Raw genomic sequence first — 20970 nt, forward strand, 5'->3', positions numbered from 1 at the left:
AAGTTCAACATACATACTGCTGCTGATACAAATATGACTACAGCTGCTGCGACTACTACTGTGACTACTGCTGACGTGATGACTAACGCTACGATTATTCATATTCTCCATAAAACTAGAGGCGGTCCGTCGATCCCCCGGTGTTTGATTGGTTGAGATGACATCACTTTGGGGATTCAGGACTGTCAACACCCGGGCGCTGAACCCAACAGTGGCAGCAAGGGGGCACTTGCTGGGAATTAAATAATGACAACCGATTCATCTTCGTCATGACGAGGCATGCGCTGCCATTGAGGTGGAAACCGGCTTCTTGGGGGTTCATGGCGTACGAGGGCGGCGTAACAACTGTGACGGGGATGGCATCAGCATTGCTTCGCCGAAGGCCTGACGGCGTTAGGGTTGATGAGTTACGAGGGGAATGGATCAAATGTGAAACTCCGCGCGATCCAATGGCAATAACAGGAAAAAACGTTAAAAGGCGAAACGCATGCTCGGTAGTGCCACTGCTCGCAGCGGCAGCAGTCGCTCTGGATTAAATGGGATGCATTTATCCATTCACCCTCCACGTAATTACATTTATTGGCATGATCTGGGATCGTGATTTGATTAAATTATTTTCATTTTTTGTTCAACGGTCACCACGTGCTTTGTACGACTGCATTTTTTTTTTCTGTCCAGCAATAATAATCATTTATGGATATTTTGCAATTTACTCCTCAAAAAAGGCTTATTCATGCCGTGTCAGTTGATTGGCCACGCTTTGCCATGCGGGTCACTATGGGTTTATGAAGAGGAGGCCCAAGACCCATCAACAAGTCACTCATGACCGATGTTATTAGTAGATAATTTTAAGAGATCTTGATTCTAAAATGCACGATTTCATGCGTGTATATTTTTTTTATTGCAATAGTGCATTGGCAGCGGTACTGCATGAGCACCAATGACAAAAACCCAACACGCTTCGTCAACAATACTGCCCCGAATGATTAAAACGTACGCAACCGGTGAAATTTCAGGCAATGGCCTTTCTCTCTACCAGCAAGGGTCGTTGCCCCAGACGTCGCCTGTTCTGTATTTTCTCCAGTCTAGGGCGTGTGATTGTCGAACTTCTTTCGCACCGTACGTAGCCAACCGTGCTAATCGGAGGTGCGGTGTTAAGGTGCTGTCGACGTCGAGCCCAATCCCCCCGCTCCCTCCTTCACTAAGCCCTGCCGCGCCAATCTCGGGCTTTTGTTCGTGGAATTTCTGTGCCCCCCCCCCCCACCCTTTGTTCCGTGATCGGTGCTCTGTACCGGTGCTTGCGTCGAGGAGTTGAAGTAAAAACAATACGAAAATAAAGGGCTGTCGACGAAAACGCACTTCAATTGGCGGTTGGCGTTCGAAGTGGAGTGCGGTCCTCAAAGGGAATGGCGCCACTCCCCCCGTGATCGCCCCCCCTTCCCCCCCGTGATACGGTGGATCAAACAAATCACTCGAGAGTGGTTCACGCAAATGCTTCTCGCAAGAGGTCACGCGTTTTGCGCAACGGTCCTTCGCCGACGATGCGCGAGATGAACGAACGACGAAAGCGCCGAGTGTCGCTGCTCGATGAATGGACGCGCCGCTGCACGGGTACTCACTACGCAGCCGAGTCGTTGAGCTGGTACTCGTTGGCACGACCGAAGCAGGTCTTCACGCCCTCGTCCATCCACAGCCGCTGAATGTTCCCAGCGAGCTCCAGCGTGAGCGCCACCTCCTCCGACGTGCTCGCCAACTCAAACAGCTGCCGCGCATCGTCCTGCGACCAAGGAGCAGAGAGAGGGGGGGCGGTGGGGGGGGAGTGAAGTTGTGGGGCGAGCGGATGGGGCATTCGCCGCTCAACGTGGCGAGATGTTAACTACCTCGCCTGGTATACAGGAGGTCGTGGGTTCGAACCCGACCCTCACGCCTGTTGTATATTCGGAGATTGCGATGTCTCTTTCCCCGTGGTCATGTAGATTCTTCTCCGGGTCCTCCGGTTTTTCCCTCCACATTTAAAAACGTGCGTTTAGAGTGTTCGGCTGCAAAACATTTGCACACGATAAGCCACTTCGTTGAGCCGTCATTTGAGGACAGGTCACTTCTTAAAAGAGCTGTTTAGCTAAATACAAATTGTTTAGTTTAGAACGTAGAGAACTCGTTCGGCGCGTTCATTACCCATGCATCGGTGGAGAAGCTATTGAGTGTGCAGGCGGTGCAATTGCACTGCCTGGGGAGGGGGGGGGAGCAGCAGCAGGGCCCATGCCAGATGCGTTACTATGCCGCTGTCGAGCAGATGAAAAGAAAACATTTATCAGATTGTGCAATTAAATTCATAGACCGTGTACTACAGCATGCATTCTTTCGGAAATGGAATGATAGCAGAGCGGGACCACTTTCACCAATAAGACATCATCAGCGTGAGGGCTGCCACACATTTGAAACCATTGGGGTTTGACAACACAATGGGGGTGTTTTCACATCTGTGTATTGTCAGGGGCCGCACTAAAGGCCACCAGGGGCCACCATTTGCCCGCGGGCCTTGCAATGAAGAACGCTGAGCTGTAGAGTTGGAAGCTGTTGACGTGAGACTTGAAAAACTGCAAATTGCAATCAGGCAGTAAGACAGAGGCAGTGAAGAGGTTTAATGTAACAGTTCGGGGTATGAACGATGAGGGAGAGTGGTTTGTGTGGCAGGTTGGCAGGGCACAGACCGTTGTATGACATATTGAGCATTCAGATGGCACGTGAATCCATTTTGTATCAGAATATTTATTCATACTGAAGGAATCCGATGAGTTATGAAGCTCTTTTCACAGATGCCGCGCTGTATTTTGAGCTGCCACCCGGTGAGTGTTAGTCCTCTGTAAATCAGTATGAGGGTTAATGTACAGCGTACTTTAAGCATCAATGGGGATTATTAAAATGTAAACTCACACAGCTCAAGCCATGGACTTGACAGTACTCCACAGATAGGCGTATTAATGTGGCCCGGGCTGGAATGTTTTAATGGGATGTGGGAGGGGAACTCGGTGATGGTGGGGAGGCAGTGGCGGCTGAAAGGGACGGACCGGAATAAATAAAATACACAATAACCGTGACTCACTAGTACCCAACATGGGCAGCATCTTATCAACTTGCAAACATATGTTTTCTGGAATGGTGAAATTAAATATCACATTCATTAACATTGAAAAAATTTGAAATACCATAAAGGCCACATTAATATGAAATATTATAAAAGTCGTGCATAGAAGGCATCTTTTCTGGGTAGTAGTTAGGCTTGCCATGATATCACTTTTCACGATGAGATATGATATCCGTTTTCACGACTTGACAATTATAGAGATATTAGTTTCTCAGAAACTCTGAAAGAGGAGTTTGGACATTCATTGAATTGTTTGTATGGTTTGTTGTACTTCATATATGAATAAAGATTATTTCAAAGTTCACCAACTCCAGCCATCCAATTTCTCTAAACAATGCATTGCAATCTGCATTGCTTGCAGAGCACATGCTGTCAGCTATTCAACAAAGTAATTGAATAAATTATGAAAATTGTGATATCGTATTATCAGGCCATCAATGGCTCGGAAAAACATTTTGCCATCCGATAATTGAATGGGCAATAAGTATTTATTTGTACTTTGATTGTTGTGTTTACTATCATTTCGTGCGAAAGTTAAACATTCAAAACATAATAAAACGAGCAACGATGATCGCAAACATTACGATATTTGGCAAAAACCCGACGATGTAGTTATCGTGGGCCCGATTTTCAACGGTATATCGGAGCGCCGCCATATTGCGGGCAAACCTTAAACTGACACGACGAGGATGCGTCAAGGAGCATACGCCGTCATGCGAACGCCGTTCATCGCCGCAGCGGCTTTTGGCTGGCCATCGAACAAAGACGGTCACCGCATCGCGCGCTGTCAGATGTGCGTCTGCAGCCGCCTGGAATGCTCTTCCTACCGATATTATGAAGCCACTTGGAGCAATGCACTTTTAAATATAAATTGAAAACTAATTTCTTTAGAACTGCTTTTTGCGTTTAGTTTGTTGTCTTTCCCCCACACCTCCGATTAGCAGGGTTGGCTACGTACGATGCGAAAGAATTTCAACATGCAGTGCACGTACGTCTTAGACAAGAAATGTTCTCATTCGGTAGACCTCTCTGCAGAGCGGAAAGTGAGCACTAAAGGGAATATGCTTACAATAACGGGAGCGACCAAGAAAAAAACGTGGCATTCTCTGCAAGCCCACTCCGTCTGTTGTAGACGCGTGGTGGATGCTTCGCACCATTGGTGCAATTTCACCGCTGTAGCCATGTACCGCTGTGGACCTTAAGTTATGTATGTTGAACTTTTTTTTGCACGGCTCTACTTTCATCGTCTTGCGTATGGCATCCTGAATAATAACTGGAAGATCTATGCCCAAGTCTGAATGCAATCTGACTAACTTCAGGTGAGGCCAAATTCATTACTGCTGCTGCCTCCGTTGAATTTGCGCAGTCGGCAGAGGTTGGCAAAGTGCCCTATGGTTTCTTCAGCATTTTCGCAGTTGCATTCCAGGCTTCCCTTTGATTTCCATCTCATGAAGGTGGTGGCGTGAGCCGGCTGCGTGTATTCTAATTGAGCGTGCTCCATTGTTTGTGCGGAAGGTCGGCACGGGTGGCTCAGGGTTGGGATCTGATATTAGATATACGACTCTCCGTAAATCATTAAGAAGTGCTCTATGAAGACTTGAAAGTTGTTGTAATTCACCCATCAATCAATCGGTGTCGATGGCGAGCAAATCACAACCAATCACTGTGTTTTTGCCCACGCTACAGGTCAGGTACACGCCCTCTCATAAAACGAACTTGCATTTCGATTGCTTTTTGTGCCTAGTTTGTTGTCCCCCCTCTCCACACCAATTGGTTGGCTACGTACGGCGCGAAAAAAGTTCAACATACGTACAGATGCATCCTTGAACTGCTCTTTGTTCTCGAGTTGTAATCGGAATGACAAACAACCTTTCGGTGAACCAACAGCAGTCTTGGCGAACTACAGGCCCCTCCGTGGTAGCCGCACTCAGCACCGCACGCACGCTACGCGTACCAAGACTGATGATTTTTATGCGCAGTTACATTTCATCGCGTGACGTGTCGCACCACGCAGCGGCAGCCATCTCGAAGGTGCCAACAAAAATGGGACAAAGCACACAACTGTACGGTGATTTTGGATTCCATTAATGCCAACATTCCAGCACACTGCACACATTGTTTCCCCCTTGTTACTATTCGGACGGTTGTTTTGTGTTTACTGCAAATAAGATTCAAGACGAGCAAAAGCAGCAAGAGAAATGCCAGCCAAGGGAAAAGCACTTAATTAAAATCGCATCGACCATCCGTAATTAACTTTCGTCCATTTCCTTCCGCTCGCGAGATTTTCGTCCAATGTGCGTGGGTGTCCTTAGCGGTGAATCAACGACGCGGGAATTTAATAGACGACGACGACGACCTCCGGCTCGTTAACAAATTACTCTGCCCGACACCAAAACTTGACAGGGCAGCCACCACGGAGGCATGAAAGGCCTCTAGACTTGACCAAATGAAAGTCAAAATAGCTGCCAGGAAGAGATAAATAACAGCATTAATTGTACAAGCCTGCCCTCTATGTGCGTGTATACATGAGACTGGCAGTGAGTTCTGTCCACTTGCTATTGGCTTCAGCATCACACCGCGGGCGGCGCATCCAGGGCGACCCTCGATCGGTCTCACCACCCAGGGGGCGTGAACCCGATCTTCCAGATGCCGAGCCCGGGAGACGTATCGAGCGCACATCAATCACGCGGTGGACGAGCCGTCCGCTTCAGAGGCTGTGCGCGGGTAACTCACCGCTCGGCTCATGTCGGAAAACTCGATGCGGAGGTTGCCCATGGCGCGAATAATCGCGATGATCGACTGTATGGTGTTGCTGTACACCACGGCCTTGTATTGCAGGCACTCCTCGGGCGTGTAGCCGTCTTCGTGGATAATCCTGGGAGGCAAACAAACCGCAGAAAACGCGTTCCTGATCGGGGTGCAATGCAAGAGCGAGGGGTTTTACAATGCAGCCGTTGTTTTGTTGTTGTGTGCCCTGTGAAATTGTGAGAGCATTGCTGGATTCCAAAGGATTTCCGCGTGAGTGTGATGGGCACAACATCACGCAAACACCCACAAAGACAGTTTAACACGTGTTAGGCTTTCGCAACCAATATCATCCATAATAGAGGTTTTTGGGTTAGATCGCGTAAATATATAGATGTGTCGTTAAAACCCACCACCACTCGACACAGCCAACTAGTGAGGGTTGTCACTAGTACAGCACATCGGTGTGTTGGAGAGCCAAGCCACAACATTTACCATCCGAGTATGACGTTTTGCCAGTAATTACAACTAGCTTCATCAGGCGACAGCCAGATTTGTGGCTGTCAAAATCTGGCTGTCACCTGATGAAGCTAGTTGTAATTACTGACGAAACGTTATACTTGGATTGTAAATGTTGTGGCTTGGCTCTCCAACACACCCGTGTGCTGTACTAGTGACGAATTGGCACGTTCTGTTTACGTGACAACCCTTACTAGTTGGCTGTGTCGGGTGGTGGCGGGTTTTAATGACACATCTATATATATTTACGCGATCTAACCCAGAAACCCACAAAGACCCCCACGTTTTGACTGAAGAGTCAATTTAAGAGCAGCGGTCGGGTTATTACTCAACGTAAAATGCTGTTCGTGTAAGAATGCCTGACAATACCTAGATTTGTGTTTTTTTTCGGGGGGGGGGGGGGGGGGGGGGACATGGCAGAATCAAATAGATAACTGTGCCGATATGCAGGTGTTGCCAATGGATTACAGCTCACTCCCACCCCTGGCGACCAACCGTCACACGGCGTGCGATCACGCGCGCCCCACGCGCGCTCTGCGTTAGAATAAAAACAAACAGCACACGAGGAGGCCGGGGTAACTTACTTCATCTGTTTGACGATGGTACTTTTGCCAGATTCACCGGCACCTGAAACACAAGAGGAAACGAAACGGCGAATGAGATGAGTGAAGAACGCGGGCAACGAATGAGGGCTGGGATTCAATCTGCAAGCTTAAAGATTTTCCAATTGAACAAAATCTAATCCTGCTCACCCAGAGGCTGTGATCTGCACACAAAATCACGGATAAAGGCGCCTCTCGGTGGACATCATTCTTCAGTGAGGAGCACGTTTAAGTGTCACGGTCCTTGTGGCTGACGGAACCGTCGCGTTATAAACGTAATTGCCCAACAACAGGCTGTGAAAGTGCTGTACGTGAACGTACATGTATCTGAAGTATTAAAACCCAACAGGTGGACACGCGCACGGCTGTATTAAACCGTATAAATGCCAAATGATGTGCATGCAGCCATGCAACAATTTTACTATTTATGTTTTACCAGGTAAGGCCCAAATGAGCTATCTTTTTCAGAAGCGACCTGGTTACAATTGATAGCTCAACGAAGTGGCTTATCACGTGGACATTTATAGTGGCAGCCCAACATGGTACTCTAAACGCACGTTGATTGTAAACATGGAGGGGAAAAACCGAAGGACCCGGAAGAAAATCCACGCGACCACGGGGAAAACACGCAAACTCCAAATATACAGCAGCAGGTGTCAGTGTCGGGATCGAACCAACGACCTCCTGTATACCAGGCGAGGCGGTTAACATCTCCTAGCCACCGTGGCTCCCTAAAAAAAAGAACCTAGGACGAGCAGCTCTGCAATTAATTCATTTACTTGATACAGCAAGCGTGCTGTGACGGTTCCACCTGAAGATGGAAGCTTGTGTTGCCTCCGAAACGTCGTGATTTTAATTTTCTTTTTTCTTTTATTTTACTTTCATTAATTTTAATTTTATTTTTTTACCTACGTGACTTTACCGAAAAAAACGAAGAATATGAAGCTCTGCAATTGGTTGCTCTTTGCCACCGCTGGTGAAAAGGCCTCCTCCACTTGAGAGAGCGTTCGAGAGCTCCTTATGGAAGGTGGGTTATGCCTACTCTTTCACGCTGGCCACAGATAGAAATAAAACATAATAAAATAATTATCACGTTTCGGCCACAACGCAAGCAGCCGTCTTCAGGTGGAGAACAGGTCTGTCGAGAAGGCAGAGTCTGTTTGACAATGTGATAGTTATATTCCTAACAGTTCTATAACACAAATGATCAATTCCAGTAATCTACACAGGAATTGTTTTTGACTAATCAGACGATGAAGGGAAGGAAGAGTGAATGGGCTATTAGATCTCAATAATAATGTATTTACTTAAAGTGGAAATGCTACGAACGTCTCAAGACGGAGCATAGGGCAAAGAATGTAAACACAATCAGCGCGTGCAGACAAAATAAATAATGAACCCAATAGCAAAACAAAAAACCACGAGTCGGGCAGATGGAGTACACCACTGTTGTGTGCCGACCCGCTCCAAGCCACTCAAACAAACCCACGCGCACGCTGACCTGTGCGGTAATGTGTAACTATTGATGCGGCAACAAAAAACATCTCTCATTTTCACTCCCGGAGGGGAGAACGGGAACGGGTGATAATTATCACCCCTTCCCGTTCTATCCCTAATTATAATTAGGGTTAGGAGGCAGGAGGCAAGGGATGGGGGGCGCGGGGCGGGAGGGTATTATTAGGTAGGGCGTTTCGTGAAGCAGAATCGAGACAATGTCAGAGGATGGGAAGGGGAGAAGAGGTCTGGGAAGTCTAACAAAGAAGAGAATCAAGCGTGGACAACTACGGGAAGAGCGTTCCAGAGGGCAGGGGCAGCAGAGGAGAACGGGCAACCTCTCACGGGTTGGAAGCCCGACTTTGGGTTATACCAAAAGGGGGGAGGGGGATATTCTCTTGACACAAAGGGGCACAAACCACGCGACTGCACAACTGTGAGGACCTGCATCGAAGCTGTTTGTTTTGACTCTGCATTGTGGAACGTGTACACACACACACAGCCCTTTCGTCAATATGTTTCTAAGATGAGGGGCCTCACCACGCGGTACGGGTCGCAGGGGTTACTTAACCACACATCACCACGCTGGTTAGTACGGGTTGGTAAAGGTGGGTAGTATGCACGCGTGTGCATAGTACAATATGAGAATGGATTTAGCTGAAGTGCGGTGGGACAACCACCTTGAATTCACGTGCATTCTGGTCCATTTTAAATTGCACGAGGATATCGCTTGGAATTTCAAATCAAGCTTTGGGGAGTAAGGAAAGAACAACAAAAACTTAAATAAAGTTGTTTTCGCTCTCTCTCTCTCTCTGCTGCTGCTGCTGCTATTGATTTGTGCAAGCCTAATCTTTCACAGGCAGTTCACAACTGCTAACTGTGTCCAGAGGGAGTCTCGCCCACTTATAAAGCACAGCGGCCCTCATCCCGCCCCTCCCCCACCCCGTTGCAAGCAGATTGAATTATAAAGCAGGCACGAGAGAGGGAATGAGAAGTAGTAGGGGCGGGGAGGTGTTCACGTGGGATCACTCGCTTGGAGGTCATGCGTTTACATTTTGCTGACATGATCAACCTTCGCCGAGAGCCTGCCTGCAGTTCGGCTTTCGTGTTTGCCGGAGCACGCGAAAGCATTGCGCCGATGTCTATACCCCATGCGAATGGCGAATGGCAAACAGAAAATAAGTATAACCCGTAAAAACAAAGTTTTTCACTCTAAATCCTTTATATGCGTGGCGGCTAGAGTCCTCTCGTCCCCTGGCTTAAGATGGCTGCTACCTATGGGTCAGATGATTGTCTGCCAGTATTAAGCAATTGGTAATTAAATATTTAATTTGTTTTCCCTAAACAGTGTAAATTTTGGAAAAAAAAATTTCACGAACATTAATTGTCTCGCACAACGAGTCTGTGTGCAAAATGTCAGCTCGATTGGATCACGGAAAGTGGGTTAAAAAACGACCGAAAGATTTGCATGGTCGTAAGCAAGCAAGCAAGCACGCAAGCACGCAAGCACGCAAGCAAACGAACTTAATATAAAGGATTTAAAAAGGTGATCCATGTTAGGACATGAGCGGAAGCAAGGAAGGACTTGAGTTTTGCAGTGGAGGTGAAAAAAAAATTAAGTGCAAGTTGAAAAGTAACTTAATCAGTCAACGTTAATGATTGTTACAACTTACTAACTTGTAAGTGAGCCACATTAATAATACACAGAATGCACCTGGGGGTGAAAGTGCTTTCATCTGGCTGGGAAACCCTGTAATGAGATTGTTTTGTGGAACACGTCTCTAAACTATAAACTAAACTATATATTTTTTTATTTTACCGGGCAAGGTCCACTGAGCTATATCACCCTTATTCAGAAGCGACCTGGCCACAAATGATAGCTCAACGAAGTGGCTTATCATGTGGACATCTGTAGCAGCCAAACACTCTAAACGCGCATTTCTAAAATGTGGAGGGAAAAAAACCGAGGACCCGGAGATGAATCCACGCGACCACGGGGAGAGAGACACTCCAACACACAGGTGTCAGGGTCGGGATCAAACCCACGACCTCCTGTATACCAGGCGAGGCAGTTAACACCTTGCCACCATTGCACCCCACTCAGTTTCGAAAAAACTCCACCATTATAATGCAATCTGTGCCGCTTTGCGATCAGCATGCCACCGCACGTTATGGACATTATCAATAGAAACACAAGGTTTGCCAAGAAACCAAAATTTGTATCTGCGTCCTTTACTTACCATGGCGATAATAGTTCGAGACAAAAAGCGCCGCATATATTCTATGCAAAACTTGTTTATAATAGCGGAATATATATTCGTGAAAGGCCAAATGTTTTGTGCACAGATAGATGTTGCGTGCGGATTTGAGATTGGCTTATGCAATGCCCTATCACGTGTTTAAAGAGGTCACAAGACTAAGCTTCAGTGTTCTCATCACAACAGTAAAGTATACCACAACAGTCCAATTAGTTTAGCCACCTACTCGTGCATATAACACAGTGCTAACATTGTAAGATAAGAATTAGCGCGTGTCCTTTTCTATCTAGGCATCTTTGTACCAAATCCTGACATTTTTAAACCTTTAAATAGCAATACTTGTTTCGTGGTCAAGCCTAATTGAGCTGTGCGGAAACCTCTACTGCCTAAAAATAAGAACTCTCTTCTTAGGCATTTTTATAGGTCCTTGAAAGACCATTTTTTACTTACATTTTTTAAATAACCCATGTGGTCTCTTTTTAATAAGAGCACATATCTTCCTACAATCGAATGGATGATTACGCTTTGTGACTTTCCAATAGCGTGCTCATTTAGATTACGACGCCTCTCTTTTACAGGCGCCGTTCACCGGAATTCAAATTCATATCCGTTAATTTTTTTCGCTCAAATTGCACAAGCATGTGAATGCGGCCGCTCGTGATACGGTGCCGTTCAACTGCTACATTTTCTCACATCCCACCAATAATTTTGTAATCGTATTTTTTATTGCGCGACTACATTGTTTTTTGGCGGGGTGATTTGGAAGAGGGGGGGCGGTGGGGACATTCCAAGACGAATACAAACAGCATGTGCAAATAGACAACCACTAACAGCAGGGGCACGTACAGTGCCGGTCGCAAGCAACGCGCACAAATTTAAATGGCAAAACGCATGCACCCTGCATACAAATGACAATTCGGATGGCGAACCCAGGAATGTGTTAATGAAACCTCGAAGCCTTTGATTTCGCCTCCCCCGGCCCCAACTCACTCGCTTCCATTCCAACCAATAATGCCATTGGCCGTGCGGCGGTTTAACAAGGGGCCTCATCGCCGCAGGGCACGATGGAGACGAGAGCTGCCCGTGGAAGGAGGCCTCTGAGAAGGAAGGGCAGAGAGGAGTGTGCGGCTGAGCTGGGCCGGCGGCGTGCGGAACCAATGACCCACGCCAGCCCCGAGACGACCAAGCCACTCTTGAAGGACATTAACAAGAGTGGTCGTCGCACGCTCAACGCCACTGCTGCTCAAGCTGGAGGAAGCTCCGGTGCAAGGTGTTCTTCAACTCATTTTTCGAGGGGAGGGCCCCACTTTCGCCGAGTAGACATCGTCAGCGTTCAGGGCCACCACACCGCCTTCAAGGGGGGGGGGGGGGTGTCACACGCTGTGTATTGATGGGGTCCGCAGGCCAGGGGCCACACTAAAGGCTGCCAGGGGCCGCCAGGGACTCGTCGGCCTGGCAGTGAAGGACGCTGCTCTGTAGAGTCCCTCCAGCAGGGTAGTTGGCCTACTTGTTCCCGCACTTCAGATGAGCACGGTTGGCTAGGTACGTCGCGAGAGAAGTTCAACGTAGGCACGTGTTAGAAAAGGTGGTGGTACTCACAATTTAGTTACCCCACCGCGTGCGACAATGCTGATCCACAAACAAGGGCTATACCTATTTATGCTACAATCCCCTCTCCCCTACCCAAATCAAACACACACGCGTGCGCATCGCTCACATAGACACCTGAGCTCGCTCTCTCTCTGTCCTGGTTCATTGTGATACGAGTTATAAGCTTACATTTTTTAAAAGAAAAAAAACTATCAATCTTACGGTAGATTTCGTCACTATCACACTCGAGTGACGCCACTGCATTTTAATACAAACTCAATGCAGTGGCGTCACGAGAAAAAGACTCCTGATGGAGTGCCAGACAAGTAAACTTGAGGCTTTTTGTTCTCATCGCTGCTGCTTCGCACAAGCCTCCACGCACGTGCCCGTCTGACGCTCGTGTCAACGGTGCGCCCGCCCCCCACCGTGGCAATCCGATCATCCGTCGTGATTCATGGTGGAGATTTAATTCCAAAATCGATTCTCTGATTGGCACCGTGGTGCACGTTGAGCGGCTTCTCGTGGCTGCAAGGAGTCGCGTCAAACCCACGGTGCCTCCAGATGTAATGCGGTATGAATTTTTTTTTAAAATAACGACGGCGATGATGATACACACGATACATACCACACACACACACAAACACATTGATTCTTACTCGCACGCTTGAAACTGCGAGTTAGAGAATCAATATTAATCGAAAGGCCGGCGTATCGTGACACCCTGCATGTCTACGAGGTGATGAGGGCACGCGTTCTCTGGTTTGCGCCGTTCGCCTTAATGAACAACAGGTAGCTGACCTCTGAGCTACTGCAGAATGGGAACTCTGAGTGCTGCCCGAATACAGCAAGATGCGTACCTACAGTCTGCGTGGGTCTAGAGCAGGGGCGGGGAACCTTTTTTCTGCCAAGGGCCATTTGGATATTTATAACATCATTCGCGGGCCATACAAATTTATCAACTTAAAAATTAGCCTGTTATATTTGGTCAAACATTTAATTAACTTACCCCTAATGCGATGGCTAGAACTGCTTCTCTTTGGCGAGGCGTGTGATGCTAGCTGGTATTGATGATGTTGCTGCTACTCGCAACTGCTTTTCCAGGTTTGCTCCTAGATGTATTGAATTTCGAGTCCCGCCTGCGGTTGCCTTGGCAGGGCCAGAGCCAAATGATTTTGCGGGCCTCTTACGGCCCGCGGGCCGGACGTTCCCTACCCCTGCCCTAGACTCTAGAGAGACGCGAGATGTGAGCGGAATAGGTACAAATGATTAGCAGAATCACAAAACAAATAAATGCACGTGCGTTTGCGGTGAGCGCAATGTCCTTTTCAGCCGGTTGTCATTTCCAGGTGTCGGTTATTCCACTGCTGGATGAAGGCCTTCCCAAGCTGTGTAAGCCATTGGGAGGGGGGGAGGGTTGTTGCTTGACTATACTTCACCACGCTGGTCAGGACATAAAAACTTAATTTGGAGCTTGTTGTGGCAGTGCAAACGTGGGACCACAGGGCAGTGTGAGAATGGATTTTCCTGAATTTGCAGTAGGACGCACGTATAGCTTCAAAACACGTTGAATTTACGTGCGTTGTTGTTCGTTTTTTAATTTCACGAGGATATCGCTTGGGATTTCCAACAAAGCTTTGGGGAGTCAGAAAACAAAAACCCGGCAAGAGTTCTGTCGTCACTGACGTCAGCCACGGGCAGCAACTAAACCGCGTCGTGCAGTGTGTCAACCACTGCACCACCGCTCCCCAACCCCCACTGTATTATTATATTGCTTGAATTAATTTGAGCGTTTGTTAAAGGCGTAGCATTATTTGATCGAACCGTGACGTTCTGTACAAATAGCCCGGGCCTGCTTTAAGTCCCTTATGTCTTAAGCAGGAATGCAGAACCAAACTAATGTATTCCGGCTTTTTTTCGTTCCTGGCTGCAGCCCATTCGGTGCCTGGCCGCGTGAAATGTGCGTCCAAATAAGTTCGAGGCAAAATAACCCAGCAGCTTTTTATCTGCTCCGAGCCTAGTGTCTCTCATCTGTATGCTCCGCTTTGTACTGCCGGTTTTTCACAAAGCCTCTGAGCTTCTCTTGGCAAGCTTATCACGGTTTTTTTTCCTTCTGGAAATTGAAACCGCCGGTGGGATAGAGGAATTCCCACACACAATAGCGTGTGACTGGGTGCGAATGGGAAAAAAAAAGATGCAGAGAAACACCTCTGCAGTCTCTGGTAATCCATCCCTATCCTTTGGCGAAAACAGGGAAAAGAAATTGCACGATATTTTCATTAGCTCTGCAATTAAATGGCAGTCAATCGGGTACAATTTATTTTTCGCACTCCAATAAAGGCCTGTTGAACAATGCAACGACAGCCTAAACTTCAAGTTGCTTTCTATCTCCTGTCATCATTTTTGTCCAATAGCAATTGTAATGACGACACTTATTTGCGACGCAAATACCTCACCGAGTCTCAAGAATCGTATTCAGTCAGGGTCCTGCATCGGGAGATTTGGACAATTCCATTGACGAGTGTGTTGGCTTTAACGTTGTCATCATCAGCCTGCTTTCAACTGCTGGATGAAGCCCTCCCGGCATTGTTAAGTGAAACATTAGCGAGAGTCCAGTTTGTGACTGTGGTGCGGCATCTCAGACCGTGCAACATGTATCGTGAACGACTGCCAAGTCAGATCATTCAACGGCGATCTGAAACAAAATCCACGCTGCTCCTCCTGATGCAGTCGAATGAATATCAAATGTCGACATCAATTTGTAATCTGTTGCAATCCCCAAAAATGCCAGACGAAAGAAGAAGAAGATTGTCACCACTCAACCAGAGCCACACAATGCCACAGTCCATCTCGCTCCTGCACATGAGCCAGTATCGTTGCTCCATCTCCTACGGACGTCGTACTCTGAGGTGCAATTGCTCCGCTGGCTGCCACTCAGTCAAAAAAGTTTCCTCCATCGGCAATGTCATCCGCTCTAGCGACGCGTCCTGCCAAGCCCATTACTTTGTCAATAGTCAAAATATGCATCTGATTTGCATTTATTTTCTTATTCACGTGTTTCCTTTTCCTGTCTCTCATCGTCGGTAGCGGCAGAACGTGGCTCATGTTTCTGATCCATAAATAACGAATTTGATTCTTGAATCAAATCAAATCCCGGGGTTTACGTGCCTATTTTTATTTTACTAAGCAGGGCAAGCCTCAACAAGTGGTGTTCATTTACATTCATATTTTACTTGTACAGAAAAACAGACGTAACTATAGAAATAAACACTAGCACTCACATACAAAGATTAACAACCATGAACACCACAATTCAATACACTGCACAATTACAGCATACATACGCACACAAACACAGTATACATACATCGTGATACATATGTACATACATGCATAAATAGGTAGAATTCAGTACAAGGTAAAGGTGCAGCCATGCAATTGCTTGTTCCCGTTGCTGCTGGTAGAAGGGCCTTGGCTATCGAGCGCTCTAGAGAGCCGTTCGAGGGCCTATTCAGCCGACTCGTTGAGCTATCATTTATGTTTCGATTTATCATTTATGGGCAGGCCGCTTCTGAAGCAACCAAGCTCAGTGGGCCTTACCTAGTGAAAAAAAAATAGTTTAGTAGCAGTACTCTTTAATGCTGGCCAGGCATCTTGGAAAGGCTTGGAGGACTCACACTTTACGCCACCGCACGTGACCTCCGGATCGCACGTGACCTCCACTGTGTTGACCGTTCCACGCGCGTGTACGTAACAGAACCCCCCCCCCCCGCCCCCAAAAGTAAACAAACAAAACTATTTGGCTGCGGTCTCCTCTGGAGAAGGATGAAATGCAGGTAAATTAATAAAGAAGTGTCCAGATAATTCCAAGGAGATGCTATCGTGTTTTTTTCTTCTTCCAAAAGGCATGTTTTAGGGCCACGTTCACTTTCCACATTAAAGTAAAACCTGTAGCACATGCGACTCTTACGGGAAACCAGGGGCTGATTTCTTTGAATGGCTATTTATTTTCACGGACCCCCCCCACCCACCCGTGCTGGGTACGTGGTGGAATTCTGACGTTATGCCCCTTCTGTTATGACGCGGTCACTGCGTTTCTTTATCGCCAAACTAAACTAAAACTATAAACTGTTTTTATTTTATTTTACCAGGTCAGACCCACTGAGCTACATAGCTCTTTCTCAGAAGCAACCAACCTGGCCATCGCAAATGATAGCTCAACGAAGTGGCTTATCATCACGTCGAAATTTTACAGCAGCCGAATAGTCAAGATGCATATCGATTCTAAATGTGGTGGTGGTGGTGGGGGGGGGGGAATCTAGAGGATCCGGAGAAAAACCTCACACGACCACGGGAAGACAGATACGCAAACTCCAAATATACAGCAGCAGGCGTCAGGGTCGAGATCGAACCCACGACCTCCTGCATACCAGGCGAGGTGGTTAACATCTCATAGCCACCGTGGCGAGAGCATCCGACCAGCAAGCGCACACCTAAACCAGCAGCCACGATGGCATCTGCGAGCGACGTTACCGATTCACAGCACGGAATTACGTGTGACACAATATCGCGGGATGGCGTGGAGGTGAAGGAATAAGTAATCTTTTGGGGTGTTATTTTTTTCACATTTTGTAACATTTTCCCGCAACCTTCGATTAGCACCGTTGGCTACGTACGGCGACAAACGAAGTTCAACATACACACGTGCGACATTCATTAGAAGAAGCTAAAGTGATTTCCGGCTCAAATGGACATTGAGGCAGTGCTCATATCCTGTTAACAGCCCTGAACCGGCCGGGGAAATCCCTAATTAATAATACAGCAAACAATGATTTTCACGAAAGGCGCGCACCACGCAGAATTCGCTCGCTCTCATAGACCGACAACGCCCAAGACAAGCAGGGGAGGTAGTAGCCGCGCGGTGAGCCGACGCCAACGATTTGCCCAAAAGCTCTGCGGTCCTCTCTATTTTAAGACGTTTTCAGCCAATTAATGTAAGTGCTTACATGTGGAAGGAAACCCGCACGTGCGAGAGGCGGCGGGCGGGCGGGATGGGGGGGCAACACTCATCCCACGCAGACGCGTCAACATTATAATATAAGCCCACATTTCGGCTGGCGAGCCATGATACTGGGTAACCTCGACGCCGACGGGAAGGGAACTTCGCGACATTTGTGCCACCCACCAACCCTCCGTCTTCACAGTGCTACATTTGCAGGCCACGTGCATAGCCACTGGCCCAACAGACGCAAAGGCTCCGTGGATCACCGCAATGTCCCTATGACAGAGGTGGGTCTATCCGTGGTACAACTGCTGTTCGACTCCCCCACAAATTGGCACTTATTTTATCGACTGCAGATCGATGATGGGCTAAGACGACCCCCAACCAGGCTTTGAACTCCTCGCAACCTTCCGATAGTGAGCGCTCCTTCTACAGCTGTCTACACGTGGTCGGATTCATGTAGGTGCATAAACAAAGCCCAGTTCTAAAATTAGCGACACCGAATAAAAACACAAGTGCACCGCTGCATGAATTTATTTTTTTCCATAAGAGCATTTGTTTAGACAGGCAAACTCAAATGAATAGACTTGGAATCCCACACTGACAAAATAGCACCAGCCAATGCTACTCTAAACTATGTCGGGTGGCAATAAAACACGCTTTACTATTTCTGTGCAGGGCCTGAAAATGAGCGTGAAAACACAACAGTGGAAAAAACAGCAAATCAAGCGAAGCTACCAGACAAGACACAAACATGATTTACAACTCGCCTAAGTGGGATCCCGTCACAAGGCAGAGCCAGCCCTTTTATGGAGGGAGACATGACATTTCAAGTGCTAAGACCTCTCTCAAAGCACATGGAAACAATTGGTGCCACTGTTCAGAATGGCTCCGAGCAGTGTTGCACCATCGCCACAAAAGCAGCATTGTGAAGCCACTTTACGGAATGTTAAGACAGATGCCAATATGTGGACGCAGAACCGAGTGAGTTTTTTTTTGGCTCATACTCTGCACCGTGGGGGAAGGCCAGCGTGGGTTCCGTCAGCTCGCCCAGTGTGTAGTAAGAGGCCTTGTTTCTCAGCCTTGATGATGCATTGACTACGACGGTGCCAAACGTTCCCTGTGGCCGTGCTGCCTGGCGGAGTGCATCAGCCATCCCTGATTTGCGCCCTCACTCCGTACACGGCACTGCCTCCGCGTGTTGTTCCAAATTACGTGCACCTAACGGCATTTGCGTCGTCAATCAACTGCTCGAGTTGTCGCCCCTGAGACCGGCTTGTCCGTTAAATCGATGTTCGGTCGTCGGGTTGATGCCGTGAGTCATGATTTCTTACGTGACCGCAGAAGGCTGCCATCTTCGCAAATACGGAGGAGGCATCCGCAGCGATGCACTCTGCTACTCCCGACGCAATCATCTGGCTCAGCCACCTCACATTTAAAGCTATATTTTTCGATTTAAAGCTTTCGTGACTGCAGGGATTCATCTGGTTGGTTCTTTCGGTAAAGTCACGTAGAAGGGAAAAATAAAAAATAAAAGATAATAAAATTAATATTTTATTATATTTTATTACTTTATTATTCAAAATGAAACATAATAATTTCTTCACCTGAGGACGGCTGCTTGCGTTGTGGCCGAAACGTGAGAATTATTTTATGTTTTATTTTCATTATTTTGTTACTTCCCTTCTACGTGACTTTACCGAAAGAACCAATAAGATGAATCCCTGCAGTCACGAAAGCTTTAAATCGAAATATAATAAAATAATTATTTTATGCTTTATTTTTATTATTTTATTATTTCCCTTCTACGTGACTTTACCGAAAGAACCAAGAAGATGAAAAAGTTATGTTTGTTGCTCTTCAACGGCATTGGCCAGACGAAGAAGATGGCTCAGCTGCTGAACGAGCACATCCCCACAGCGTGCGGGTCGTGGGAGATAATTGACCATACTTTACCACGTGGGTCAGCACGGATGGGTTAAGGAGGGCTGACGTGAGGTTGGAGCATAGTACAGTGACAACAATGAAATGTTACGCACTCTCTCTGCTTCCCACCACGTAGCCCCAAAGCCTATAACGCCTGTCAACGCATGGTGGCCGCCCATCCAAGGACTATTCAGGCTCGAACCTGCTTCGCCTCCAATATCTGAAGAGACTGGCTGCGTGCCGGGTGGTTTGGCAATCAGCACACACGTCCAAGGAGTACACAGATTACACACTATAGCCGAGGCCGCTGTGTGATAAATATAAATTAACAAGTCACTACGTCTGCCTCCAAGTCCATGTTGGCAATGCATTCCCTGCCTTGTTGATCTTGCTTCATTGCCTCGGGAGCCAAGACTATTTGTTTTCTTCGTTATGGATCGAAAAGACACAAGCCTCAGAATTCCGGGAGAAGAATTAAGCCATTGTGCACCGATGTCATGGGAATATTGACCACCCTTAATTGTGCGGTTGAATCCCCTGAAAGAAAAACAGGCGCTCATTGTCTACACACCCTTATGTACTGAGCTCAACCATACATGATGTTTGTGTCAAGGATCAATTCCATCACATGTGCCCTTAGTGAAACACCACGTTCCCCGTTTAACCTCGAAACCTCCTACATAACACGTGGTGTGTGTAACGATTCATCCACCGCCAGCGATTCAATAATGGAAACAAAAACAATAATTTTAATTAATAAAAAAGGTTGAGATGCAAAGGTGCGGTCTTGCAGTTGCTCACTCTCACGCCACTGATGGTGAAACGACATGCAGTCGGGGAAGCTCAAGACAGCCCCTCTAGAAGGTGTTTTGGTCTACTCTTTCACGCTGCCCGGATGACTTAGAAGGGTGCTGGGGGAGTGTCCACACTTTATCCCACCATACGAGACCTACCAATCGACCAACTTGAATGTATGTAGCGTCTTCATGCTGCGATAATTTAAATCGACTATACAGGGGCAATGCGCATTTAGAAATATGCGTTTATTTCCCGGGTCACCTGTACCCCACCCTCATCAACCAGGACGCTTCGAGTCAACGGGGCATGGCGGATTTTCGCGTGCGGTTGTTTTTTTTGTCGCCCAACGTTCTGCAGCAGGTCTTTGTTCTTGTGCACAGAAAAAATGTGATAAAAGTATTTTAAATAAAAAGGAAAAATATGCCTTTAGAGCAATTGGCTACTATAAACTTTCCACGCGATAAGCCAATTCGTCGAGCTATTATTAGTGGCCAGGTCACTTCTGAAAAAAGAGCTACATAGCTCAGTGGGCTTTACCTGGTAAAAGAAAAAGTTGAGTTTTGTTTAGCATATAGACATATACGGTATCACATGCAGCTAAAAAGAATAAAGCAAAAGCACAAACATAAACCCCCGGGGTTCAGGCAGATTGAGCAGTGGCATGAGCCTACTGTGCGCGAAAGGCCATCTCAAGCAGCGTGACCAAACATCGAAGCCGAATTGCACAGTGACGAGAGCAATGATTGAGGCACCTTGGCAGTTCTGTAATTTATACAACCAGAGGAAGGGGCGGGAGGGGTGGCGATTTGGATTTGAGAACGGAAATGGGTGGGAAAAATTAGGCGATGTGACGACCAGCCTTGACCTTCTGGGTTATAATCAGCTAGGGTCAGG

At 47.3% G+C, this 20970-nt stretch overlaps 1 protein-coding gene across 2 annotated transcripts in view; it reads right to left on the reverse strand.

Moving 5' to 3' along the window:
* Positions 1-20970, reverse strand: part of LOC133349449 (guanine nucleotide-binding protein G(i) subunit alpha-1-like) — a 117489-nt gene that overhangs the window by 34157 nt on the left and 62362 nt on the right. For both annotated transcript variants that reach the window (XM_061562900.1, XM_061562901.1), the window contains exons 3-5: positions 6994-7036; positions 5879-6020; positions 1620-1777 (exon numbers count right to left, since the gene is read on the reverse strand). In XM_061562900.1, coding sequence (XP_061418884.1) covers positions 1620-1777; positions 5879-6020; positions 6994-7036 — 343 coding nt within the window. The remainder of the gene's footprint in view (positions 1-1619; positions 1778-5878; positions 6021-6993; positions 7037-20970) is intronic.

The sequence above is a fragment of the Lethenteron reissneri genome, chromosome 30 (assembly GCF_015708825.2).
Source record: "Lethenteron reissneri isolate LAM-NWPU_2019-01 chromosome 30, ASM1570882v1, whole genome shotgun sequence".
NCBI classification, from domain to species: Eukaryota; Metazoa; Chordata; class Hyperoartia; order Petromyzontiformes; family Petromyzontidae; genus Lethenteron; species Lethenteron reissneri.